Source organism: Saimiri boliviensis, chromosome 14 (assembly GCF_048565385.1).
Source record: "Saimiri boliviensis isolate mSaiBol1 chromosome 14, mSaiBol1.pri, whole genome shotgun sequence".
Classification (NCBI taxonomy): Eukaryota; Metazoa; Chordata; class Mammalia; order Primates; family Cebidae; genus Saimiri; species Saimiri boliviensis.
This window is the reverse complement of record NC_133462.1, coordinates 20,099,707-20,125,138: the sequence shown is the minus strand read 5'-3', so window position 1 is coordinate 20,125,138 and position 25,432 is coordinate 20,099,707. Positions and strand designations below refer to the sequence as shown.

The 25,432-nt window shown below is 53.3% G+C and overlaps 3 protein-coding genes across 6 annotated transcripts; 1 reads left to right on the top strand and 2 right to left on the bottom strand.

Moving 5' to 3' along the window:
* Window positions 1-3,718: 3,718 nt before the first annotated feature.
* Window positions 3,719-13,946, bottom strand: NFKBID (NFKB inhibitor delta). Of its 3 annotated transcripts, none has more exons than XM_074386523.1 (10): window positions 13,910-13,946; window positions 12,929-13,746; window positions 12,175-12,365; window positions 11,988-12,093; window positions 11,654-11,800; window positions 11,471-11,522; window positions 11,239-11,387; window positions 6,761-6,877; window positions 6,272-6,436; window positions 3,719-4,685 (listed from the first exon to the last, which is right to left on the bottom strand). In XM_074386523.1, exons 2-10 carry the CDS (start codon window positions 13,079-13,081, stop codon window positions 4,632-4,634), a joined length of 1,134 nt encoding a protein of 377 aa, XP_074242624.1. In that variant the 5' UTR covers window positions 13,082-13,746; window positions 13,910-13,946; the 3' UTR covers window positions 3,719-4,631. The 3 variants fall into 3 exon arrangements, with proteins under 3 accessions (XP_074242624.1, XP_074242625.1, XP_074242626.1); XM_074386524.1 differs by lacking the exon at window positions 13,910-13,946 and having other exon boundaries at window positions 12,929-13,146; window positions 13,686-13,739; XM_074386525.1 differs by lacking the exon at window positions 3,719-4,685 and having other exon boundaries at window positions 5,409-6,436.
* A 3,310-nt stretch (window positions 13,947-17,256) lies between these two features.
* On the top strand, window positions 17,257-20,027 carry HCST (hematopoietic cell signal transducer). The gene is given in 5 exon segments (XM_010347959.3): window positions 17,257-17,798; window positions 19,114-19,146; window positions 19,149-19,175; window positions 19,496-19,627; window positions 19,844-20,027. Coding segments are annotated over 5 exon segments (276 nt in total). The 5' UTR covers window positions 17,257-17,755; the 3' UTR covers window positions 19,885-20,027.
* TYROBP (transmembrane immune signaling adaptor TYROBP) lies at window positions 19,987-24,041 on the bottom strand. Of its 2 annotated transcripts, none has more exons than XM_010347960.3 (5): window positions 23,894-24,041; window positions 23,477-23,509; window positions 23,178-23,312; window positions 22,949-22,992; window positions 19,987-20,340 (listed from the first exon to the last, which is right to left on the bottom strand). In XM_010347960.3, exons 1-5 carry the CDS (start codon window positions 23,952-23,954, stop codon window positions 20,275-20,277), a joined length of 339 nt encoding a protein of 112 aa, XP_010346262.1. In that variant the 5' UTR covers window positions 23,955-24,041; the 3' UTR covers window positions 19,987-20,274. The 2 variants fall into 2 exon arrangements, with proteins under 2 accessions (XP_010346262.1, XP_003937431.1); XM_003937382.3 differs by having other exon boundaries at window positions 22,949-22,995; window positions 23,894-24,040.
* Between the last annotated feature and the right edge of the window lie 1,391 nt (window positions 24,042-25,432).

The following is a 25,432-nucleotide window of genomic DNA, read 5'->3' as shown; positions in this document are numbered from 1 at the left end:
GTCACCCTTGATATTTCAGATGGGGTTGTAGAATGGGATGTGGTAGGGACAGGAGAGGGGAGGGGAGGGTAGAGAACATCCTAAGAAGAGTAAAATACATGGGAAGGGAGAGAGGTTCAACAACGCTGAGCAAAAGTCTAGACCTCAGATTCTTGACCGGGAGCAAACAGACCCCTGAAAGATTCTTGAGGAGGAGCAAACTGACTCTTGAAAGACAGGAACACATCAACATACAAACTTTCAGTCTGGAGGGATGACCTCTTAGCCCTCTCCTTTTGTATTTAAAGAAAAAGAAGTCCAATTAGCCTGCTGGGTGGTACATACCTGTAATCCCAGCTACTTGTGAGGTTGAGGCTGGAGAATCACTGGAAACCGGGAGGTGGAAGTTGCAGTAAGCGAAACCGGAAGGTGGAAGTTGCAGTAAGCCAAGATCGCGCCACTACACTACAGCCTGGGCAACACAGTGAGACCCAGTCTAAAAAAAAAAAAAGAAAAGAAGGCCGGGCGCGGTGGCTCAAGCCTGTAATCCCAGCACTTTGGGAGGCCGAAGCGGGTGGATCACAAGGTCGAGAGATCGAGACCAACCTGGTCAACATGGTGAAACCCCGTCTCTACTAAAAATACAAAAAATTAGCTGGGCATGGTGGCGCGTGCCTATAATCCCAGCTACTCGGGAGGCTGAGGCAGGAGAATTGCCTGAACCCAGGAGGCGGAGGTTGCGGTGAGCCGAGATCGTGCCATTGCACTCCAGCCTGGGTAACAAGAGGGAAACTCCGTCTCAAAAAAAAAAGAAAGAAAAGAAAGAGAAGGGGCCAGGCACAGTGGCTCAAGCCTGTAATTCCAGCACTCTCGGAGGCCGAGGGGGGTGAATCATGAGGTCAAGAGATCAAGACCATCCTGGTCAACATGGTGAAACCCCGTCTCTACTAAAAATACAAAAAATTAGCTGGGCATGGTGGCGCATGCCTGTAATCCCAGCTACTCAGGAGGCTGAGTGAGGCAGGAGAATTGCCTGAACCCAGGAGGCGGAGGTTGCGGTGAGCCGAGATAGCGCCATTGCACTCCAGCCTGAGTAACAAGAGTGAAACTCCATCTCAAAAAAAAAAAAAAAAGAAAGGAAAGAAAAGTCCAGAAAAATTAAATAATTTATCTGACTCAGCTAGGTAAAGACAAAGTCTGAATTAGAGTACAGAATTGAATTCAAGCCAGGCTTGAGGTCTAATAGATTTTCCTCCACTACGCTCGGTGCTGTTTTCTTTGTGTAGCTATAGGATAAGTAAAAAATTACATCGAGTGGCCATGGCCATTTCTCATACTGAGTAATACTCATGACTTTTCCCTCACGTGAAAAGAACAAATAAAAGTCCTTTTTAAAGGGCTTTTAAAAGCTTCATCCATGGATAGTTATTTGTAAAAATTAAGGATTTGTAAAAAATTACTGGCTCACACCTGTAATAAATAGGCTGACCTCAGGGATCGAGGTCAGCCTATTTATTACAGGTGTGAGCCAGTAATTTGTTAAATAAGGCTAACCTCGCTAAGCCTATTTATTACAGGTGTGAGCCAGTAATTTATTAATTACTGAGCGAGGTCAGCCTATTTACAGTATTCATTTATTGAAGAGGGTGTCTTGCTCTGTTTCCCAGGCTGGAGTTCGGTGGTATGATCTCTGCTCACTGAAACCTCCGCCTGTGGGTTCAAGCAATTCTCCTCCCTCAGCCTCCCAGGTAGCTGGGACTACAGAAGCCCACCATGCCCTGCTAATTTTTGTATTTTTAGTAGAGATGGAGTTTCACCATGTTGACCAGGTTGGTCTTGAACTCCTGACCTTCTGAGCTGCCTGCCTTGGCCTCCCAAAGTGGTGGGATTACAGGCGTGAGGCACCTCGCTGGGGCCCCAGATAACTCTGTCTCCCAATATTCAGACCCTTGTGTAATGCCTCCCACACTGATCTGGGATCAATGGCATGTCAACGAGCATGTTACAAGCAGGGGCTTGTCCCTTTGGATCTCTCCCTTTTGGAGCCCCTGAGCCACCACCTGAAGTGAAGAGATCCACCTGCCCTCCTGGACCACATGGAGAGACTCTTGGCTCACTCCTGGAAGCTCCAGTATTTCAGCCAAGCTATCAAGCATGTGAGTGAAGGTGTCTTGGATTTCCAGCCCAGGCCTCAGGTTAACTGCAGCCACATAAGGAACCAAAGAGAGACAGCAGAACGGCCAGCTGAACCCAGCCTAGAGTGCAGTCAGAAACAATTAAGAGGGGCTGGGAGCGGTGGCTCATGCCTTTAATCCCAGCACTTTGGGAGCCTGAGGTGGGCAGATAACTTGAGGTCAGGGGTTCGAGACCAGCCTGGCCAACATGCTGTAAACCTATCTCTACTAAAAAATGCAAAAATTAGAATTAGCCAGGCATGGTGGCAGGTGCCTGTAATCCCAGCTACTCGGGAGGCTGAGGCAGGAGAATCTCTTGAACCCGGGAGGCAGAGGTTGCAGTGAGCTGAGATTGTGCCGTTGCACTCTAGTGTGGACAACTGAGCAAGACTCCATCTCCGCACCCCCTCCCCGCAAAAAAAATTAAGGTGTTGGTTTAAGCCTTAAGCTTTGGGGTGGAGACACTGGCCGGAGGACTGGAATGTGCTAATAATACATACATTTGTGGTCCATGAAACGTTCCTAGCTGCAGGGGCTATGATGGGTCTGAGGGCTTTCTGGGATGGGGGCTGCTTGGGTGATTCTATTGCAGAGGCCAGAGCAGAGGCTGTGGACCAAGTATGAGAACGGCATTTGGGGTTTTTCAGTTTTTTGTTGTTGTTGTTTTTTGGTGTTTTTTTTTTTTTTGCTGTATGTTTTTTGAGATGGTCTTGTTGCTCTGTTGCCCAGGCTGGAGTGCAGTGGCACAATCTCAGCTCACTGCAACTTCTGCCTCCCAGATTCAAGCGATGCTCATGCCTCAGCCTCCTGAGTAGCTGATATTACAGGTGCATACCACCATGCCTGGCTAATTTTTGTATTTTTAGTAGAGATGGGGTTTTGCCTGGTCTCAAACTCCTGACCTGAGGTGATCTGTCCGCCTTGGCCTCCCAAAGTGCTGGAATCATAAGCGTGAGCCACCACACCTGGCTGAGAATGGGTTTTGTGGAGGTCTTAGTTTGGGTTTCTCCAAAAGTAGCCACCAAGGGAAGGATGGGGGGAAAGTTCATTTGGATGGGATGGAGGACGTTGGTAGGGGAGGAAGAGACACAGAGAAGGGAGAGCAGCCTACAGAGGGTATTGTATCAAAGCCTGGACCACTGTGGGGAACTGGTGATTCATCCACTGGGGAACTCTGGGAGTCCACATAGGCCATGTACTACCAAGTTAGCCCAATAGACAGGTGGGGGACCATCTCCTATCGGTAACGGGTTGAGGGCTGCTGGAGTCAGAAGAGGGTAAGAACTTCCTGCCTTTCAACACTCGTATCCAGGGCAGAGCCGCACCAGTGTTCTGAGATGGCCCAAAGGCTGGTCTCAAAACTCCTGGACTTGAGTGACCCTCATGCCTTGGCCTCCCAAAAGTCTTGTTCGTGTCACCGGGATGAGGGTGACGGGCTATGGACTTGGCACTCATGGTGGCTGCTACATCCTCCCCACTCGGGTACATTCATCCCAATATGACTCCTCAGCGGGCATCACAGCCACTCCCCTGCACCAGTGCCCTCAGAGATCAGACGACAATAGTTCTAGTCCAAATTGAGTTTAATTTGTTTTGTTTTGTTTTGAGACAGTGTCTTGATCTGTTGCCCAGGCTGGAGTGCAGTGGTACAATCTCAGTTCACTACAACCTCCGCCTCCTGGGTTCAAGCAATTCTCCTGCCTCAGCCTCCCGAGTAGCTGGGACTACAGGTGTGTGCCACCATGTCTGGCTAATTTTTTTTTTTTTTTTGTATTTTTGGTGGAGACAGGGTTTCACCATGTTGGCCAAGCTGGTCCCAAACTCATAACCTCAAGTGATCTGCCCACCTTGGCCTCCCAGAGTGCTAGTATTATAGGCATGAGCCACTGCACTTGGCCCAAATTGAGTTTAATAAAGAGCTTGAGTGATGCTCAGATTAGGGAGGGAGTGACCGGGAATGCTGGGGTCCCAGTGGGGCCAGCTGAATTCTGAATCAGAGAGCAGTGGGACCCGAGGGTCCCTCCTGTCTCAGGGTGAGGATCTGAAGGATGTGGGTCCCAGGGAGAGCGAGGAGGTCATCATAAGGAGCCTTACTGAGATGGTATTGGGATGCCCCAAGCACCACGTAGGGGGATTACATCTGGGTTTTTGGGAACAAAGAGCTGAGTCAGGGGAGAGAACCTGAAAGATCACAGTGGGGAAAGGACTAGGGGTACAGGGTGTTTCACAGAAACAATCAAGGGGCCTCGATTTCACAGAAATCATTAAGAGGGCTCCTTGTGGGTGGAAGAGGGGTATCACAGCACCCCAAATATTGGGGACTGTTCACCTTCCTGCAGCCATTCTGGGGTTTTAATGTAAGACCCTAATGGCAGGATATTCCACATACATTATCATGGATTTGCAACATTAGCATACGCTGGCTGTCCCGCAGGACGGTGGGGACTGGAAAATCAGTCCAGGGTCTGGGCTTGAGTCCTAAGAGGACAGGCCTGGCGGCGCCACACGGCTCCTCTTCAACAGCTGCCGGAGCTGTAGACAAGGCAGGGAGAGCAGTCTGTCAGGTTGGAAGGAGAGGTGGGGAAGGCACGCCACACGGAGGGAGGGGCTAGAGAAGAGAGGCTGAGTGGGGCCCACTGGATTTGAAGGTCAGAGGTCTGGAGTCGAGATTTTGGAAGAGCCAGGTGTAGTGGCTCACGCCTGTAATGCCAGCACTGTGGGAGGCTAAGGTGTGCAAATCACCTGAGGTCAGGAGTTCGAGACCAGCCTGGCCAACACGGTGAAACCCCGTCTCTACTAAAAATGTGCAAACTGGCAGGGTGTTGTGGTGCACAGCTGTAATCCCAGCTACTGGGGAGGCAGGAGAACAGCTTGAACCCTGGAGGCAGAGGTTGCAGTGATCTGAGATTGCACCACTGTACTCCAGCCTAGGCAAAAGATCCTGAACCCAGGAGGTAGAGTGTGCAGATTCACTCAGTGAGCCAAGATTGCACTCCAGCCAGGGTGACAGAGATTTGGGAAGGAGGCTGGGCGTGATGGTTCATGCCTGTGATTCCCAACAATTTGGGAGGCCAAGATGGGAGGATCACTTGAGGCCAGGAGTTTGAGACCAGCCTGGGCAAGATAGTGAGACCCCATCTCTTAAAAAAAAAAAAAATTAGCTGGGTGTGATGGTGCCTGCCTGTAGTACCAGCTACTGGGGAGGCTGAGGCAGGAGGATCCCTTGAGCCCAGGAGTTCAAGGCTGCAGTGAGCTGTGATCACACCAATGCACTCCAGCCTAGGCAACAGAGCAAGACCCTGCCTCAAAAACAGAAAATAAAAGTATAAGACTGGCACGGTGGCTCACACCTGTAATCCCAACACTTTGGGAGGCCAAGGTGGGCGGGTCATGAGGTCAAGAAATCGAGACCAGCCAGGCCAACATGGCAAAACGCCATCTCTACTAAAAATACAAAAGTTGGCTGGGCGTGGTGGCAATGCCTATAGTCCCAGCTAGTTGGGAGGCTGAGGCAGGAGAATCGCTTGAACCCAGGAGGTGGAGGTTGCAGTTGAGCTGAGAATCGTACCTTGTACTCCAGCCTGGCAGCAGATCGAGACTGTCTCAAAAAAAAAAACCCATAAATAAAAAAATAAAAATAAAGATATGGGAAGGAGGTCAAGGCCTGGGTCCGCGCACCGAGAAAGGGTCAGGAAGCAGGACTACGGTGAAGGGAAAGGGGCTTCCCACCTGGGAGTGAGGATTGAGAGGGAATTGAAGGGAACAGGTAAGAGGCCAGAAGTCACATCTGAGGTCAGGACCCAAGGCTAGGGGCAAGGAGTAGGAGGTCACACTTGGGGATCAAAGGTCACACCTTGAGGTCAAGCGAGATTCAGGGTTGCGGGTACAGGTCACACTTTGAGGTCAGGGTTGGGGTAGAGATCAGAGAAGTCACCATTTTGGGGTAAGGGATGAAACACTGAGGTCAGAGGTCACATTAGAAAGTCAGAGTTGTGTGAGGGTTGAAGTCACCTTCCGTGATTAGAAGTCATTCTCTGAAAGTGAGCATTGGGTAGGGCAGGGAGGCCAATCCTGCTAGCTCAGAGGCCTCTCCACAGGCAGGCTCAGGGCTTACTCACCCCCTCAGGGCCTGGCCCGGGCCGCAGCAGGTGAACGGGCTGCTCATTCTCCAGGTTGCGCAGTGTGGGGTCCGCCCCAGCTGCCAACAGGTGCCGCACGATGGCCTCCTGGGCTGGCCCAGGGGGAAGGGCAGCCGCCATGTGAAGGGCTGTGTTCCCATGGGCCTGGAACAGCAAGGGGAGGGCTGATGGGGATCCGGGCTCAGCTCGCCCAGGCCTCTAGACTGCACTTCAGTTCCTGCCTTGTCCACGTCTTACACTTGTCCCTTCACATCGCAGACCTCCCCTGGCCACGGCCATGGTGCATGCATCCCTGTGTCCACAGCCTACACATTCCAGAGCAATCTACATCTGCTTCATACACATTCCCCTGCAGATCCCACACATCGTCCCCTCCACGTCCACAGCCCACAGGACCCATAACATCCCACTCACTGCCCCCCTCTGCCGAATCCCATGCAACCTGCACTTCCCAGCTCCGGCCCCCACCTTCATGTTGACAAAGGTCCGCAGGTCTCCCCGGGGCAACTCCAGCAGCAGCTGAACCAGAGTGGGGTTGGCAGCCTGCACGGCCAAGTGCAGAACTGTCTTGTTGCTCTTGATCTCCTGTGGGGAGGGGAATGGCAGAGGTCAGGCCCAGCCTCACACCCAGATACCCTCCCACAGAATCCAGGAGCCTTTAGAGACCCTGGGCAGGGTGCAGTGGCTCACGCCTGCAATCCCAGCACTTTGGGAAGCTGAAGAAGGAGGATCGCTTGAGGCCAGGAGCTCAAGACCAGCCTGGACACCACAGCAAGACCTCATCTCTACAAAAAATAGAAAAATTAGCCAAGCGTGGCGGTGTGCAGTCCCAGCTGCTTGGGAGGCTGAGGCAGGAGAATAATTTGAGCCTAGGAGTTCAAGGCTGCAGTGGGCCATGACCGCACCACTGCACTCCAGCATGGTGACAGAGTAACACGCTGTCTCAAAAAAAAAAAAAAAAAAAAAAAAAAAAGATGCTGACCCTCCTCTGCAAGCCCCACCAAGAGCGCCTTATTCAGTTGTATGTGTTGTGTACTGCACAACACCACGTCTCAGGGTGTACCATTCACACCATACACCTCCCAGGACTGTACATTTCTGATGACAATTTCCCACCAAAGTGTCTGAGAAAGAGACTCCTTTTCTCCAGGTTAGCAACTGCCCTGGCTACCCGCATCCATTCAACACATTAAACTGCATCCCGTCCCACAGAGGCTGTACTTTATCCACAAGCACAGGAGCTGCCAACATTCATCTGCAGACTAGCTAATATTAAAATACTGCACCACAACATCAAGCTGTTCCCATCATATTTGGAGGAAAATAAAAGACATTTTTGAAAATGAAAACTTTTTATGTGTCTGTAAGGAGTCTGTGATGATAATAAACATTAAACATTTTATGTGCTCATAACAGGGGAAAACCACCTAGTTTGTTCATCCAAAAAATGATGAAGACTAAACCAAATCTCTGGATTAAGAGTGATTTGAAGCCGGGCGCGGTGGCTCACGCCTGTAATCCCAGCACTTTGGGAGGCCAAGGCAGGCAGATCACGAGGTCAAGAGATCGAGACCGTCCCAGCCAACATGGTGAAACTCTGTCTCTACTAAAAATACAAAAATCAGCTGGGCATGGTGGGGCACGCCCGTAGTCCCAGCTAGTCAGGAGACTGAGGTAGGAGAATCCCTTGAGCCTGGGAGGTGGAAGTTGCAGTGAGCCGAGATTGTGCCACTGCATTCCAGCCTGGCCTGGTGACAGAGTGAGTGAGACTCCTTCTCGATTAAAAAAAAAAAAAAAAAGTGTTTTGAAACGATATAACATCATAATATGTGTGCTTATTTGGATCTTGATTTTTTTAATTAAAAATTATTATTATTATTATTTTTTTTTTAAGAGACGGAGTTTTGCTCTTGTTACCCAGGCTGGAGTACAATGGCACGATCTTGGCTCACCGCAACCTCCGCCTCCCGGGTTCAGGCAATTCTCCTGCCTCAGCCTCCTGAGTAGCTGGGATTACAGGCACGTGCCACCATGCCCAGCTAATTTTTTGTATTTTTAGTAGAGACGGGGTTTCACCATGTTGACCAGGATGGTCTCGATCTCTCGACCTCGTGATCCACCCGCCTCGGCCTCCCAAAGTGCTGGGATTACAGGCTTGAGCCACCGCACCCGGCAATTAAAAATTATTTTATAGCCAAAAGTAAATTTGACTACAGCCAGGATATTTGGTATTACAATATAATCTTTAATTTTTTAAAGACAGAGTAATGAATGACATTGAGGTTTAAAAAGTTCTTTTTTTTTTGGAAGGGCAAGGGGGCTCATGCCTATAATCCCAGCACTTTGGGAGGCTGAGGCGGGTGGGTCACTTGAAGTCAAGAGTTCTAGACCAGCCTGGCCAACATGGTGAAATCCTCTCTCTATGAAAAATACAAAAATTAGCCAGGCATGGTGGCACATCCCTGTAATCCCAGCTACTCTGGAGGCTGAGGCACAGGGATCGCCTGAACCTGGGAGGCAGAGGCTGCAGTGAGCCAAAATTGCACCACTGCACTCCAGCCTGGGCAACAGAATGAGATCCTGTCTCACTCTGTTGCCCAGGCTGGAGTGTAGTGGTCTGACCACAGCTCACTGCAGCCTCAACCTATAGGGCTCGAGTGATCCTCCCACCTTAGCCATGCAAAGCACTGGAATTACAGGAAAATAGTTATCTTTTATTATTATTATTATTGTTGAGAGATAGGGTCTCACTGTTGCCCAGGCTTGAGTGCAGTGTCAAAATGATGGCTCACTGCAGCCTTGACTTCCCCGGGTTCAGGTGATCCTCCCACCTCAGCCTCCTGAGCAACTGGGACACACAGGCACGTGCCACCATGCCCAGCTAATTTTTGTACTTTTTTTTGTAGAGATGGGGGTCTCCCTATGTTGCCCAGGCTGGTCTCGAACTCCTGAGGTTGAGCAATCCGCCCAGCTAGGCCTCCCAAAGTGCTTGGATTACAGGCCTGAGCCACTGCACCCAGCCATCTTTTATTATTTTTTAAAAATTTATTTGTTATTATTACTAAAAGTACAAAAATTATTGGGGTGTGATGGCGTACGACTGTAGTCCCAGCTACTTGGGAGGCTTGGGCAGGAGAATCACTTGAACCCGGGAGGTTGCAGTGAGCTGAGATTGCACTCCAGCCTGCGTGAGAGAGTGAGACTCCATCTCAAAAACAATAATGTTTATTTGTGCTTTTTTCAGAGAAATACTCCTTGATGTCTGAGTTCTCCCAGAACCCTACCACGCAGTTAATTCTTCTTCTTCATCATTTCTCGCTCAACTTAAATGTAATTTCCTCCCAACGACCTTCATTGTGAGCCCCACACAATATAAAGCCAAATCTTTTTATTGTCTAAGAGCTCCTATTCTTCCTAGGCAGCTCGAATCCCGGTTTGTAATTATGTTCAGTTCTTTGTTTACTTATCTTCTCCTCTCTTTTCCATTAAATTGTAAAGTCTAAAAGTACAGGAGCATGGTCTTTTCTTATTAAAACATTATAGGTAGCCGGGCAGAGCCCCTCACGCCTATAATCCCAGCACTTGGGAGGCCAAGGTGGGGGGATCACTTGGGTCCAGGAGTTTGAGGCCAGCCTGGGCAACACAGCGAGATCCCCTCTCTACAAAAAGTAGAAAACAAGACCCAGCGCGGTGGCTCACGCCTGTAATCCCAGCACTTTAGGAGGCCAAGGCAGGCGGATAACCTGAGGTCGGGAGTTCGAGACCCGCCTGACCAACATGGTGATACCCCATCTCTACTAAAAATACAAAATTAGCAGGGCATGACGGCACATGCCTATAATCCCAGCTACTCAGCAGGCTGAGGCAGGAGAATCGCTTGAACCTGGGAGGCAGAGGTTGCAGTGAGCCGAGATCACACCATTGCACTCCAGCCTGAGCAACAAGAGGGAAACTCTGTCTCAAAAAAAAAAAAAAATTCTGATTTCCCATGCCTCAGTTTCCTTATCAGTAAAATAGAGAAAATAGAGTACACATGTCAAGCAAGGTGTGTTTGTGAGGTTTCAGTAAGCTGATCGATGAAACTCAGTGCTTGATAACTGAATAGGAAGTGCCTGATAACACACCCTAAGGTCAGTAATATCATTCCCAGTTAACAACCAGGGCCTGGGCGACGTGGCTCATGCCTGTAATCCCAACACTCTGGGAGGCCAAGTAGGGAGGATCATTTGAGGTAACGACTTTGAGACCAGCCTGGCCAACACGATGAAACTCCATCTCTACTGAAAATAAAAATTAAAAAAAAATTAGGGCCGGGCGCGGTGGCTCAAGCTTGTAATCCCAGCACTTTGGGAGGCCGAGGTGGGTGGATCACAAGGTCGAGAGATCGAGACCATCCTGGTCAACATGGTGAAACCCCGTCTCTACTAAAAATACAAAAAATTAGCTGGGCATGGTGGTGCGTGCCTGTAATCCCAGCTACTCAGGAGGCTGAGGCAGGAGAATTGCCTGAACCCAGGAGGCGGAGGTTGCGGTGAGCCGAGATCGCGCCATTGCACTCCAGCCTGGGTAACAAGAGCGAAACTCCGTCTCAAAAAAAAAAAAAAAATTAGCCAGGCGTGGTGGCACACGCCTATAGTCCCAACTAGTCAAGAGACTAAGGCAGGAGAATCGCTTGAACCTGGAAGGCAGAGGCTGCTGTGAGCCGAGACTGCACCACTTCACTCTAGCCTGGGTGACCGAGTGAGACCCTATCTCAAAAAAAAAAAAAAAAAAAAAAAAACCCGATAAAGAAAAAAAAACTCCTAAGGTACAGAGAAGTGAAGTAACTTGCCCAAGGGCACATAGCAAGGAAGAGGCAAAGTCAGCATCTGTCTGGAGCTCTCAGACATCCAGGTGGCCCCATCCCATACAATCTCCCAGGGACCGACCGCCCACTCCCAGCTCACCTGGCTGGTGTGATTAGCACCCATTTGCAGCAACATGTGGACACAATTCAGCCTGTCTCGGGCCTGCATGCTCAGCATCCGGGGACAGAGGTCGGAAGGGCGCATAGCAATGTTAAGGGCCAGGATGGCAGTGTGGAGCGGGGTGAGGCCTGCAGAATGGAGAGAGTGAGGGACCTGCATCTGATGCACCCACCCCACCCAGCCACACCAGCCCTGCCCACACCCAGCTTACCCTCAAAGTCTCTGGCTTCCAGGTCAACCTGGACCCCGGAGTTAAGCACAGCCTGGGAGGAAGAGAAGTTAGAGTGCTGGGTAAGGGTCTCCTTTGGCCTCCTGGCTCTGGAAGCCAAAATCTGGGCAACCAGTCTACCCTCATATGACCCCCCCCCCAGCCCCACCTGCCAGCTGGGCATACCAACAGAACTCCTGGGAGCCCGTAGGTAGCAGCCACGTGCAAGACTGAACGTCCCTGATGGTCAGTGGCGTTGGGCTCTGCTCCCAGGTTCAGCAGATCTTCCACAATCAGGGGCTGGTTGGCAGCAGCTGCCACCAGGAGAGGAGTCTGCAGGTCACAGGAGAGGTCAGGCTGGGCCCCTGGTTCCCTCCCGTTGGAAAACCAGGCTCCCAGCCCCATCACCCCTCAGACCCAGGAGATGAGCCCCCATTCCTCTCTTCTCTAGCATCCAGGGGTCCAGGCCCCTGGCTCCCTCCTCCCCTGAACAAAGGAGCATTCAGGCCCCAGGCCTCACCTTGCCTTTATGCTCACGAATGTCAAGACGTCGATACACCTGGAGCACCTCAGCCGCAGCGTACGCCGCCCAGCGCAGCCCCCGAGCCGCAAACAGGTGCAGGAGCCTGAGGACAGGTGGGGGACAGCCATGAGAACAGCCCCCGCCAAGCCAAGAGTCTGCAAACAAACCTGCCCCCTATACTCACGTGTCCCCCTCCTCATCCTGGGCTAGCAGCTGCTGTGGCCCCAAAGCCAGCATGTGAGCTCGGGCCGCCTCCAGCGATGGTCCAGGGACCACAGTGGGGAACTGAGGGGGTCCTGAAGGGAGTGCAGAAACTCTCCAGGGTCCCGCCTGTGGCAGGGAAGATCCTGCATAGAGCCGGGTGTCCTGGGGGTCCTGAGGGGTGCAAGTGGTGGGGAGAGCCAGTCAGCTGAGAACTCTCCCATCCCAATTCACCACACTGTCACATCTGCATGCAGATCCCCTGGGTATCCCATCTGTGCCAAGTGACCTTGGACTTTTAGGCCTCAGTTTTGCTCACCTGGAAAAGGGAATTTTTTTTTTTTTTTTTTTTTTTTTCCAAGACAGAGTCTCACTCTGTCACCCAGGCTGGAGTGCAGTGGTGTGATCTCCACTCACTGCAACCTGTACCTCTCGAGTTCAAGCAATTCTCCTGCCTCAGCCTCCCGAGTAGCTAGGATTACAGGCGAGTGCCACCACACCCAGCTAATTTTTGTATTTTTAGTTTCACCACGTTGACCAGGCTAGTCTCAAACTCCTGACCTCAAGTGATCCACCTGCCTCGGCCTCCACAAGCGCTAGGATTATAGGCATGAGCTACCATGCCCGGCCTGGAAAAGGCGACCGTAACCGAGCTCTGGACCCCTCAGAATAGTGCAGGAGCACAACTGCGAATTTTTAGGGGCCCTTCGGCATCCTGTACCCACTCTGTATCTCACCTCCATGCCCTGGGGAAGTGGGCACGGCTGCCCTGGGTCCGAGGGTGGGTAGAAGTCAGGAGGCAGGAAACATTCGGCAGCAGGAGCAGGGCACGAATAGGGGCTGTCTGCGTAGGCAGCGTGCGTGTTGGGGTCCCAGTCTGGAAAGCCCATGGGGGCACCCAGGCTGCTAACTCCAGAACCCACAGTCTCCGGGTGTGCTGGGAAGGGAGGGTGGCCTGCGTGTAAGAGCAGGGGCAGGGGCAGGTTACTAGAGTTGGGGACGTCACAGCCAGGACTAGAGGGCCTGTTGTTTCCCAAGGTATTTCTGGGACACTAAGAGCCCAGGACCTGGCCTCCTAGCACACTCCTAAGGCTGGAGACTGGGCCCTGGGGTTCTGTAGGACGCATAGAACCTAGGAAATCAGACTGTTACTGAGTTCCAGCAAGAATGAGGGCCTACCAGCCTGGGTGACATAGCCAGACCCTGTTTCTACAAAAATTTTAAAAATTAGCAGAGAAGGTGGCATCACCTGTGGTCCCAGCTACTTGGGAAGCTGAGGCGGGAGGGTCACTAAAACCCAGGAGGTTGAGGCTACAGTGAGCCAGATACCACCACTGCACTCCAGTGCCAGGGCAACAGAGTGAGATCCCGTCTCAAAAAAAAGAGGGAAGAATGAGGGCCTGACTCCTAGGTGTCCCAAAGTTCTGAGAGCTGGGATGTCTTGAGTCCCTTAGGGAAGAGAGATGGGGAGGCCCAGGAGCTGAGAGAACTCACCAGTCACGGCCTCATTCACAGAGTGGGTCAGGGGCTGCGCTGGGGGAGGGAGAAATTGTCCCTGTAGAGACAAAAGCAAAAAGGAACCCTAGTGACTTTATCTGGCAGATTCCTCCGGGTCTATAGGGCATTTAGGTCAGGGCCACTCGGATCCGGCAAGCTGCTGAGTCCCTGCGGAACAGCATGGGGGGGAACCCCTGAGAGCTGTCGCTCCCTGGCCTCACCTGCACGCCGCCAGGGTCGGGCTGCTGTTGCTGGCGGCGCCTCTGCTCTTCCAGAAGCTTCTTCACAGTCTGCGTTGGACAGTGGCTGCGCTCACCCCTACTCACTGTGCGGAAGAGGAGGAGCGGAAGTCATCAGGGTCCTTAAGTCAACTAAATGCGGCGGGCGTGGCGCGGGGGGGGGGTGGGTTTGGGCGCCCTCCTCGCCCTCCCGCGCGGAAAAACTGGCAGTGGATGCCGCCTGACTCCTGCAAAGCCATTAGAAGACGGGGGTGGGGCGTCCGCCTCCGCCGTTTCCTTCCTTCTGCTTTGCACTTTCCCTCTGACCCAACTTTCCACCAGCGTCGCGGAAAGTGGGGAAAGGGGAGGAGGGAACCCCTCGGCAGCAACCACCCCACTTCCGTAAAAAAATTCCACCCCCAGATATCCCAGTTTTGAAGCCATCGGGTTGGTGGGGTGCGGGTGCCAGGCGTCACTACCTAAAGGCACACATTCAGGTTCCCAACGTTTTTCTGCCCTAGAATCTATACCTCTAGAAATCAGGAGTCCCCAGCACCCCTCCCCGAGGAATGTCGAGAAGTCAAAGGCCCCATAAGGGGCCTGGCTCAGTGGCTCTTGCCTGTAATCCCAGCACTTTGGGAGGCCGAGGCGGACGCATCTCCTGAGGTCAGAAGTTCGAGACCAGCCTGGCCAACATGTTGAAATCCTGTCTCTACTAAAACCATAAAAATTAGCCAGGCGTGCTAGCGGGAGCCTGTAATCCCAGCTACACAGGAGGCTGAGGCAGGAGAATCACTTGAACCCAGAAGGCGGAGGTTGAGGTTGCAGCTAGCGAGATCGCGCCATTGCACTCCAGCCGGGGTGACAGAAAAAGGCTATTCAAAAAACAAAGTCCCACCCATACAGTCTCTTCTTCAGGCCCCAGGAGTTTGGACCCTCAGTCCCCTCCTCTCTAGGATTTGGGAGCCCTGGGTCCCCAGAAAGGCAAAAACCCTCAACCTTCCGCGCCCGGGTTCCGGCGGAGGAAGGGTTAAGCGGCGATTGCGGTGGGGCGGGAGGGGGCGGCCCGGAAACAGCCCGGACGCGGCGCGCTGACGCCAAGGCGCTCGCGCAAGGGAATCTTCCATTCTCCCCTTCCCCCCTCTTTCACCCCAGGTGTCCTGCTCCGAGGTGGGGCGCGCGGCCGAGCGTGGCGCTAGTGGAATCCCCGCGAAAGGGGAATTCCTGCTCAGCCCCGCACGAATGGCGATCCGAAAATCCAAGAGCTGGGCAGAGGCAGGTTCGCCGTCAGCATAGACCCTAAGGCCAGGCTCCGGACCCTTCCCCACCGAGACCCTCGCCGATTTTAAGCAACGACGCCCCCCAGCACTCAGTCCGAGAGCCCCTCCTTCCAGGGTGATTCTCGGCTGCCAGCAACCCCCAGCAACCTCCAAGGACCCAGGCAGGGGTCCAGCCTCCCAGCCTCCCAGCCCTTTCACCCTCGGGGACCCGTGATCCTGGATCCCCAGTCCCCTGCGCCCCCAAGGACCCAGAAGTCCGGGATCCCAGCCGCCCCTCCGTCACGATCCAGGAGTCCGGGACCCCTCCTCCTCCAAACACCCCTCACTCTCGGGACCCAGGACTGCAGCTCCAGCTCCATCCCTCAGGAGCTCAGGAGTCTTTCGATCCTCAGCCCCTCACTTTCTTAGGAGGCCAAGCGCGCCTTACCCGCACCCATTACCTCGGGGATTCCGTGGCGCGGATTGCTGGCCCCCAGGGCCGCGGCCTCGGCGCTGCGCCAGCCTCGCTGTTTCCCCCGCGGAGCCGCCGCGGGGTCCCCGATCTTGAGTCCGCTACCCGCGAGTTTTTAAACTAAGGGTTCTGGCACCACCCAGTCCTGGGCAGGGCCCGCCCACAGACCTGGGAGTCCCCGAGTCGCGCTTGGGCAAACGCAGCCCTTGAGTGGGCGGGGCGGACTTGGGAGGCGGACTCCAGGGTCCCTGGAGAAGGAGGGAGCTGGGGTCCAGATTTTGGTCTAAAGCAGCCTAGGGTACTGGGCTCCAAGAGGAGGGGGACACTGGGGCGGGGGGGAAGGGGGCTGGAATTTCTTTTGTTTTGTTCTTGGGGAGTCTCTGTCGCCAGGCTGGAGCGCAATGGCGGTATCTCGGCTCATTGCAACCTCCCTCTCCTCGGTTCAAGCGATTCTCCTGCCTCACCCTCCCCAGTTAGCTGGGCCCGCCACCACGCCGGCTAATTTTTGTATTTTTAGTAGAGGTGGGGTTTCACCATGTTGGCCAGGCTGGTCTCCAACTCCTGAACTCAGGTGATCTGCCGGCCTTGGCCTCCCAAAGTGCTGGAATTACAGGATTGAGCCATAGCACCTGGCTGGGGCCTGGATTTCTGAGTCTCTGTCCAAGGGGGTGCTGAATGCTTTGTTTCCTGGGTCCTGCCCACGGAGGTAGGGGTAGGGGTGGGGATGGAGGTAGGGATAGGAGCAGGGAGACTATTACTGGGTCCCGAGGGAGGAGGGTACTGGGGGTCAGACTCTCAGAGGGAGGGCCTATGGGTAAGGGTTGAGGGTGTGGCTCAACTTCTCCCTCTCCCCTGCATGACCCTTTTCAGAGGTCTGGTTTCATTTACTCATCCATCATTTAAAATAATTGGTCGCAGCAGAGGAGGCGTTTTGCTGCGTGTTGGGAACTAAGCAGGCAGGAATTCCCAGCCCTGGAGCTGACATTCCAGTGGGAGGCCACCCTCAGTTTCACTTGGTGACCTTTCACAGCGCTGACCACGTGGGCCCTATTCCTCCCCTGCTTGCTTGCCTTTCTTTCTTTCTCTTTCTTTCTTTCCTTCTTTCTCTCTCTCTTTCTCTTTCTTGACAAGATCTCACTCTGTTGCCCAGGCTGGAGTGCAGTGGCGACATCTCAGGTCTCTTCAACCTCCACCTGCCTCAGTCCCGAGTAGCTGGGATTACAGGCACCCGACACCACGCCTGGGTAACTTTTGTGTTTTTGTACAGATGGGGTTTCACCGCATCATGTTGGCTTGAACTCCTGACTTCAGGTGATTCTCCCGCCTTGGCCTCCCAAAGTGCTGGGATGACAGGCGTGAGCCACCTCGGCAGCCTCTCCCCTGCTTTCAAGATGCCATGTTCTCCGGGGTCTCCTCCCTTACTCCCTCCTCCTCCTCCATTTCCCTGGCAAGGTTCCTCCCCTTCCCCCATTCAGTGTGTGTTGGGATGGGGGCGGGATCCTGTCTGCACTCACTTCCTTGGTGATCTCACCCAGGCTTTCGGCTTTAAATACCATCCATAAACCATCAACCCCCAAATTTACATTTCCAGACGAGCCTTATCCCTTGAACTACTAAATGCAGTGAGATCATTCAGCATCTCCACAGGGAGATTATCAGGCATTTCCAACGCCCTGTGCCCAAACCTCGGCACTTTCCCCGCAAACCCACTTCCCCGCCTTTCCTCTCTGCCAATGGACCCTTCATCTTCTCAGCGTTTGGGGCCAGAAGGCTTGGCTGCCCTGGATCCCTCTCAAACACCCACATCTACTTCATCAGTAAATGTTGTTGACCCTACCTTCAAAATATTTTCATATCTCCCTAGCCAGCACACCCTGGGCCACCTGTCATTCCCACTTGGACCAGCACAGCAGCCTCCCTGGTCTCTCTGAACCTCCCCCTGAGTTAGTTCACCAAAGGCAACAACAGAGACACCCCCTCAACACGCACAGGAAGTAGATGGCCTTGACACCAGCAGGGTGACATCCGCTATTGCTACTTCTCTGCTCACTCACGGTTCCTCGGGACTTCTCTGGACCACAGTCCTCTGCCAGACCCCCTGCCAGACCCCAGCCCACCATGGTCCTTCCGGTTCACATCTTCTTCCTGCTTTTGCTCCCAGGTAGAGCCAGTGGTTACAGGGGATGGTAGGCAGAGCGTTTGTGAGAGGGGTGCTTGGGTGACATCTGCAGGGACGGGTGCTGAAAGTGGGGTTCTTCTCCCTGTGCCCCTTCCCTTCTGGGAGATCCATTTGGCTTCAGGGCCTAGGTCCTTGGGGGTGGGAGGAGGTGAGGCAGGGAGTTTTTTTGTTTGCTCGTTTTATTTATTTATTTATTTATTTATTTATTTATTTTTATTATTTTGGAGACAGAGTCTCGCTGTGTCACCAGGCTGGGGTGCAATGGTGTGATCTGAGCTCACTGCAACCTCCGCCTCCCAGGTTCAAGCTATTCTCCTGCCTCAGCCTCCTAGGTAGCTGAGATTATAGATGTGTGCCACCACAACCAGCTAATTTTTGTATTTTTAGTAGAGCTGGGGTTTCACCATGTTGGCCAGGCTGGTCTTGAACTCCTGACTTTGTGATCCACCTGCCTCAGCCTCCCAAAGTGTTGGGATTACAGGCATGAGCCACGGCACCCGGCCTGTTTTTGTTTTATTGAAACGGAGTCTTGCTCTGTTGCTCAGATCATGCAGTGGCACAATCTCAGCTCACTGCAGCCTCTGCCTCCCGGGTTCAAGCGATTCTCCTGCCTCAGCCTCCCGAGTAGCCGGGACTACAGGCGTGCGCCACCATGCTCAGCTAATTTTTGTATTTTTAGTACAGATGGGGTTTCACCATGTTGGCCAGGATGCTCTCGATCTCTTGACCTCATGACCTGCCTAGCTTGGCCTCCCAAAGGCCTGGGATTACAGGCGTGAGCCACCACACCCAGCCAAGGCAGGGAGTTCTAGAGGAGCTGCCTGTGAGCGCCCCCTTCTCATGGGCGGGTCTCTGCTGCCACTTCCGATTTCTTGTCACTCTCTGTGTCTCTGGGAGTTCCCTTCCCATGTGACCCTGTTCCATCTCTCCAGTGTGGAGGTCACTTCTCAGGACAGTACCTTTCCTTCCCTACATCCTATTTTTTGGTTTGTTTTGAGATGGGGTCTCGCTCTGTTGTCCAGGCTGGAATGCAGTGGCGCAATCACAGCTCAGGTGATCCTCCCATCTCAACCTCCAGAGTAGCTGGGATTACAAGCACAAACCACCACGTCCAGTTAATTTTTGTATTGCAGAGACAGGGTCTCACTATGTTGCCCAGGCTGGTCTCAAACTCCTGGGCTCAAGCGATCTTCCTGCCTCGGCCTCCCAAAGTGCTGGGATGACAAGTGTGAGCCACTGTGCCCAGCTGTTTCATGGACCTTCTCTCCACCCTCATCCCCCTTCTCTCTTTCCACAGTGGCTGCAGCTCAAACGACCCCAGGTGAGAGATCACTCCTGCCTTTTACCCCGGCACTTCAGGTATCTCGTCCATCCCAGAAACCAGTGGCTCTCAGGTCACTATCTCGCCTCCCGTCCCCAAATCAGAGGCTCTGTGTCCTTCTCCGAGTCCCAGAATCAGTGACCCCCAGCCTCTTTTTAGGAGTACCCCATGTACCCACCGCACAGCCCCAAGGGTCCTAGGGCACCCCAGGCTCTCTGCATCTGTCTCCCCTTTCATTGCAACCCCAGAGAACCTGGGACCCGCCCCTCAGGGGGACTTCCTCTCCTCCCTGTGGCCAAAACACAGCCCCAGAACGCAGAACCTGAGCTGTCTCCCTGTCCCGGCCCCCACTCTCCAGGCTCCTGTTCCGGATGTGGGCCCCTCTCTCTGCCGCTCCTGGCAGGCCTCGTGGCAGCTGACGCGGTAGTATCACTGCTCATCGTTGGGGCGGTGTTCCTGTGCGCCCGCCCACGCCGCAGCCCCGCCCAAGGTGAGGGCAGGAATGGGAGGGGCCTGGAGGGTGCGTGGTGTCCCTAGGGAGGGGGTCCCAGGGAGGGGACCCTTGGGGAAGCCCTGGAGGAGGTGCTGGGGAAACCCTGGGGGAGGTGCCTGGGGGAACCCCTGAGGAAACCCCTGAAGCAGAGGGTCCCTAAGGAAGTGAATATGTGGGTGGTCAGGCTTCATGCTTTCTCTCCCCTATCCCCAGAAGATGGCAAAGTCTACATCAACATGCCAGGCAGGGGCTGACCCTCCTGCAACTCGGACCTCTGACTTCTGACCCTCTCATCCTGGATGGTGTGTGGTGGCACAGGAATCTCCCCCCCAACTTTTGTGTTGAAATAAAGCAATTGAAATACCTGTTGTTGTATTCTTCCTCAAAGAACCCTCCTCCCATGAACTGTGTCTGGATCTAAGACCCCCTCAGGACCCCGCATGTCCCCATCCCATCAGCCCTGGGATCTGGCACCATGTTTTTGCGCTTCATGTTTATTTGGGGGCAGCACTGGGGAGAGGTCTGGTCTCTTGGGGACAGCACTCTGTGGGTCTTTATGGCGGTAGGAGTTGGAATGAGTTGCTGGGTAGCCTTCAGGAATGGCTGGATCCAGGTATCAGGTTGCTGACTGTCATGATTCGGGCTCATTTGTAATACGGCCTCTGTGTGTTGAGGTCGCTGTAGACATCCGATCTCTGACCCTGGAGCTCCTAAAGGGATGGGGGCCATCAGTGGAAAGGATCCACCAAATAAAATTCAGCCTTCTGCCAGTGCCCTACAAGGCCCCTGGCAGCTTCTTCAGCCCTAGAGCCATGGAAGAGATCTGGATTTTATTCAAGTGCATTCAATACCCCCCCTTCTCCTCTGGCTCACCACTGTGCCCCAACCTCAGGGCCAGTGGATGTGCTGATCCCTCTGCCTGAAACTCTGTTCCCCTAGATCTCTGCCTTCAAGTCTCGGGTCACGTCACCGCCTCAGGGAGGCATTTCTCAATTTCCCCTCTGTAGTTTCTTCCCCCCATACTCCAGCCAGTCGCAAAACCCTGTTTATTTCCTTTACCCCGCTTCCCCAAATTATTGTATTTGTTCATTTCCTTCAAGTTGGTCTTAACTAGGATAGAAACTCTGTCACTGGGTCCCAGCATCTAGCACTTATAGGTGCTGGACGTAGCCACAGAAAGAATGAATACATTCAGGTAACACTCTGTCCTAAAATTTCAGTTACTGCCACCAGTGACTGGAAAGGCCCCTCAGTCTTCTGGACATCACAGAGCCAACCCGGAGATTCTTAGACTTCACAAAGAAACTTTATCCACAAGTGAGACATATGGGCAAAGCTGGTTGCAGACAATATGTTAGACTTCACACAGAAGGGTTCCCACTTGGGGTGTGGGGAGGATCTATGTGGCCCCCAGGGGCAGGCCTCTGACAGAAACCCTAAAATCATATATAATGACTAGTCTGGGCATGCATTTTTCAGGGGAAGGGTCTTGGAGGATCTCATGACCCCCCAAAGGGCTAAGAAGAAACATTGACAGGGAAGGGGACAGATGGGTAGATTCTCTTGTCTATACCATAGTTTTTAAAAAGAGCTTCAGCCAGGCATGGTGGCTCATGCCTGTAATCCTAGCACTTTGGGAGACGGAGGTAATGGATCTCTTGAGCCCAGGAGTTCAGGATGAACCTGGGCAACATAGCAAGAACCTAGCTCTACTTTTTTTTTGAGATGGAGTCTCGCTCTGTCACCAGGGTGGAGTGCAATGGCGCGATCTCGGCTCACTGCAACCTCCACTTCCCGGGTTCAAACGATTCTCCTACCTCAGCCTCCCGAGTAGCTGGGATTACAGGCTCACACCACCAGGCCCACCGAATTTTTGTATTTTTAGTAGAGACGAGGTTTCACCACGTTGGCCAGGATGGTCTCGAACTCCTGACCTCACAATCCGCCCACCTTGGCCTCCCAAAGTGCTGGACTACAGGCCTGAGACACCACGCCTGGCCTCTACTTTAAAAAAAAAAAAAATTTAGGCCGAATGTGGTGGCTCACGCCTGTAATTCCAGCACTTTGGGAAGACAAGGCAGGCAGATCATGAGGTCAGAAATTTGAGACCAGCCTGGCCAACAGAGTGAAACCCTGTCTCTACTAAAAATACAAAAATAAGCTGGGTGTGGTGGCACGTGCCTGTAATCCCAGCTACTCAGGAGGCTGTGGCCAGAAAGGCTGAGACTGAGGCTTGAACCGGGGAGGCAGAGGTTGCAGTGACCTGAGACCATGCCATTGCACTCCGACCTGGGTGACAGAGTGAGACTTCATCTCAGAAAAAAAAAAAAAAAAATTAAAAGAAAAGAAAGAACAAAGAGCTTCAAGAATACTCAACCAGCATGGATGCTTCTGCCTGTAATCCCAGGATTTTTGGAGGCTGAGGCAGGAGGATCACTTGCGATCAGGAGTTGGAGACCAGCCTGGGCAAAATAATGAGACCCCTGTCTTATTTCTTCAAATAAAAAAATTTTTTGACAGGCGTGGTGGCTCACGCCTGTAATCCCAGCACTTTGGGAGGCCGAGGCGGGTGGATCACGAGGTCAAGAGATCAAGACCATCCTGGCCAACACGGTGAAACCTCATCTCTATTAAAAATACAAAAAAAATTAGCCGGGCATGGTGGAACACACTTGTGGTCCCAGCTACTCAGGAGGCTGAGGCGGAAGAATCGTTTGAACCCAGGAGGCGGAGGTTGCAGTGAGACAAGATTGCGCCACTGCACTCCAGACTGGTAACAGAGCAAGACTCCATCTCAAAAAAAAAAAAAAATTTTTTTTTAATTAACCTTTTTTTAAATTTTGAGACAAAGTCTTGCTCTGTCACCCCGGCTGGAGTATAGTGGCATGATCTTGGCTCACTGCAACCTCTGCCTCCCGGGTTCAAGCAATTCTCCTGCCTCAACCTCCCAAGTAGCTGGGATTGCAGGTGCCCACCACTACCATGCCCAGCTAATTTTTGTATTTTTAGTGGAGTCAGGGTTGGCCAGGTTGGTCTCGAACTCCTGACCTCAGGTGATCCACCCGCCTTGGCCTCCCAAAGTGCTGGAATTACAGACATGAGCCACCACGCCCGGCCAGTCTTCACACGTTTTAAGCTGACCATAGGCTTGTGGTCGATCATTCAGCTCAGTTTCAGACAGATGACCTGTGTGCCTTCAAGGTTCGGGGTGCTTTAAGAAGAGTGACTTTGAGGTCCCTATGACGGCATGAAGGAGAATCTGGGGCAGACATCCCCAGGCAGGAGCGAGATGTGAGGAGGACAGTATGGTTTGCTCACCTGATAAGGCGACTCGGTCTCAGTGATACGCTGTTTCCGTGTGGCTGCTGGAGGTGAGGGGTGTCATGGGGTGCAGAGACAGGCAGAGCGATGAGTTGGGGCTGTTTTGTCGTTTCCAAATCAGCACCTCCATTACCAGCCCTTTGGATGTTTGGGATCTGGGAGCTTACCCGACCCCCCTCCCCCATCCAGGCACATCCTCAGGTTTTCTCCTGCCAGCTCCACTCACCGTCAGAAGCCCCTCGCCCCCGAGGGACCAGCCGGCCCAGGAAGTACACGGCCAGGGCAATAAGCACTGTCAGCACCAGGTCCCCCAGCACGATCCCCGCCAGCACGCCCGGGCTCACCGCGGAGCAGCTGCATTCTGTGACACAGGGGTCAGGGGAGGTCAGCATGTGTGCACTGGGAAGAGTGGGGAGCAGGTCAGCAGGTGGTGGGGTGGGGGAGAGGTTTGGAAAGGGTGAGGGGGGGATGGAGACAGGGAGGTCTTTGGGAGGTAGGGAGAGGGACTGATGGGTCTAGGCCTACCGCTCTGGGCCTGGGCCTGGACAGGACAGAGACCTGAGGAGAAAAAAAGGTAAACTGAGGCATGGAGCTATGATGGGGGTAGGGGGACAAGTTTAGAAGCCGAGGAGGGTGGATTCTGACAGCCAGGAGGTTACCAAGGGGGAGAATGGGCCTGGCAGGACTCGGGGGCTGGTGTCTGGGCCATCAGAATGTGTGTGTTACTTCTGCACAACTTGTCCTGGGGTGACACCCTTAGATGTCCCCTCCTGCCCGCTGCTTGTAGCGGGGGGCAAACCTTGGGGGCTCAGGCTCTGGGAGGCCGGGGACCTGCTTCCGTCCCAACACCCCGTTTTGGTTCTCTCATTCCACCCTGCTCCCTGCCCTGTCCCAAGCTGAGCCCAGGCACCGGGGAGGCAGCCACGGAAGCCCCCAACTCACCACCCACAGCTAGCAGGAGAGGCAGGAGCAAGAGCCTACTGCAGGGTTCAAGGCCCCCCATGAAGCCGGATGCTGCTGGACACCACAGTGTAAGGGCCGGTGGGATGTGGCGCGGCGTCCAGGCAAGTGAAGGAGGAAGTCTGAGGTGGGTGGTGGCAGAGGGAGGAGGGGACAGGGGAGGAGGAGAGACAGAAACAAAACGCAAGAAAGAATCAGGCCCAGTCACCCAGGGGCCATGCCCCAGCTCCCCCCACCAACAACTGGACATGAAGGGCAAAGGGTACATGAAATGCAAACTTGACCTCCACCCCCAGTCAGGATCAGACATCGTCTTAACAGGAGGGTCAGTGTAATGACCTTCGCCTGGTTAGATTGAAACCAGCTCTGACTCTTCCTGGCTGGGCAACCTTGAGTAAGTCACTCAACTTTTTTTTTTTTTTTTTTTTTAAGACAGTTTTACTCTTGTTGCCCAGGCTGGAGTGCAATGGCACGGTCTTGGCTTACTGCCACCTCCACCTCCCAGGTTCAAGCAATCCTCCTGCCTCAGCCTCCTAAGTAGCTGGGATTACAGACGCACGCCACCACGCCTGGCTAATTTTTGTATTTTTTAGTTAGCAGAGACAGGGTTTCACCATGTTGGCCAGGCTGCTCTTGAACTCCTGACCTCAGGTGATCCACCCAACTCGGCCTCCCAAAGTGCTGGGATTACAGGTATGAGTCACTGTGCCCAGCCCCAACCTTTCTGAGCCTCAGTTTCTTAATCTGTAAAATTGGGAGTAAAACGGGACCTACTTTTTAGAGTTGTTGCGGGGATTAAATGGATTAAAGTTCCTAGAGCAGGGTCTGACACTTGTCAGCTTTTTTTAAAGCATCAGCTATGATGAGTATTATTTAATCATCAGAACTTTGTGCTGTTTAAAGGATATTAAAAGAGCCATCATGACGTGCAGGCACTCTGTCCCAAACGTTAAATCATTCAGTCCCTGCAAAGCACTTCTGGGGCACGTGCTCTTATCTCCGGGGCACATACTCTTATCGTCCGCATTGTTCAGAGAGATAGAGACACCTGCCTAAGGCTGCACAGCAAATCAAGATGGAAACGGAACCCAAGATCTAAAAGCAGGTTTTTCACTGGGGAAGAGACAGGGAGGAAAAAAAAAGATGAAAGATGGGGAAGGAGAAAACAGAGGCAAAGCCGAGAAAGAGGGTGAGAATAAGGCGGTGACAGACACAGAGACGGCGCTGGCAGCTCAGGAGACAGGTGGCTGGCTGCCCTGCTGAATGAGGAAGTGGCTGGGAGCAAGGCCTGAGGGAGGCCACCCCAAGGAGACGGGGACTTCTACCCTCTAGCCGGAGACTGAGAGCGCTGGGGAAGGAGGAACCTGAGGTTAGGGTACTGGGGGATGAGACAGCTGCAGGAAGCCCTCCTCCCCCATCCACATGTCACACCCACTGCTCCCTGGGCCGGGGCTCAGGAGAGAAAAGAGGAAACTGGATTCTGGTCACAGGACAGAAGCCCAGTGGCCCGTGGGGGAGGGG

Excerpts from the sequence above, each read along its gene's own strand:
- TYROBP (XM_003937382.3), bottom strand. The coding sequence starts at position 23,954 with ATGGGGGGCCTTGAACCCTGCAGTAGGCTCTTGCTCCTGCCTCTCCTG. Across the intron at positions 23,510-23,893 it reads TCTCCTGCTAGCTGTGGGTG|GTCTCTGTCCTGTCCAGGCC; the intron begins GTGAGTTGGGGG and ends TTTTCTCCTCAG. Across the intron at positions 23,313-23,476 it reads CCAGGCCCAGGCCCAGAGCG|AATGCAGCTGCTCCGCGGTG; the intron begins GTAGGCCTAGAC and ends CCTGTGTCACAG.
- NFKBID (XM_074386523.1), bottom strand. The coding sequence starts at position 13,081 with ATGGGCTTTCCAGACTGGGACCCCAACACGCACGCTGCCTACGCAGAC. Across the intron at positions 12,366-12,928 it reads CACTTCCCCAGGGCATGGAG|GACCCCCAGGACACCCGGCT; the intron begins GTGAGATACAGA and ends TGCACCCCTCAG. Across the intron at positions 11,801-11,987 it reads TTCGTGAGCATAAAGGCAAG|ACTCCTCTCCTGGTGGCAGC; the intron begins GTGAGGCCTGGG and ends TGTGACCTGCAG.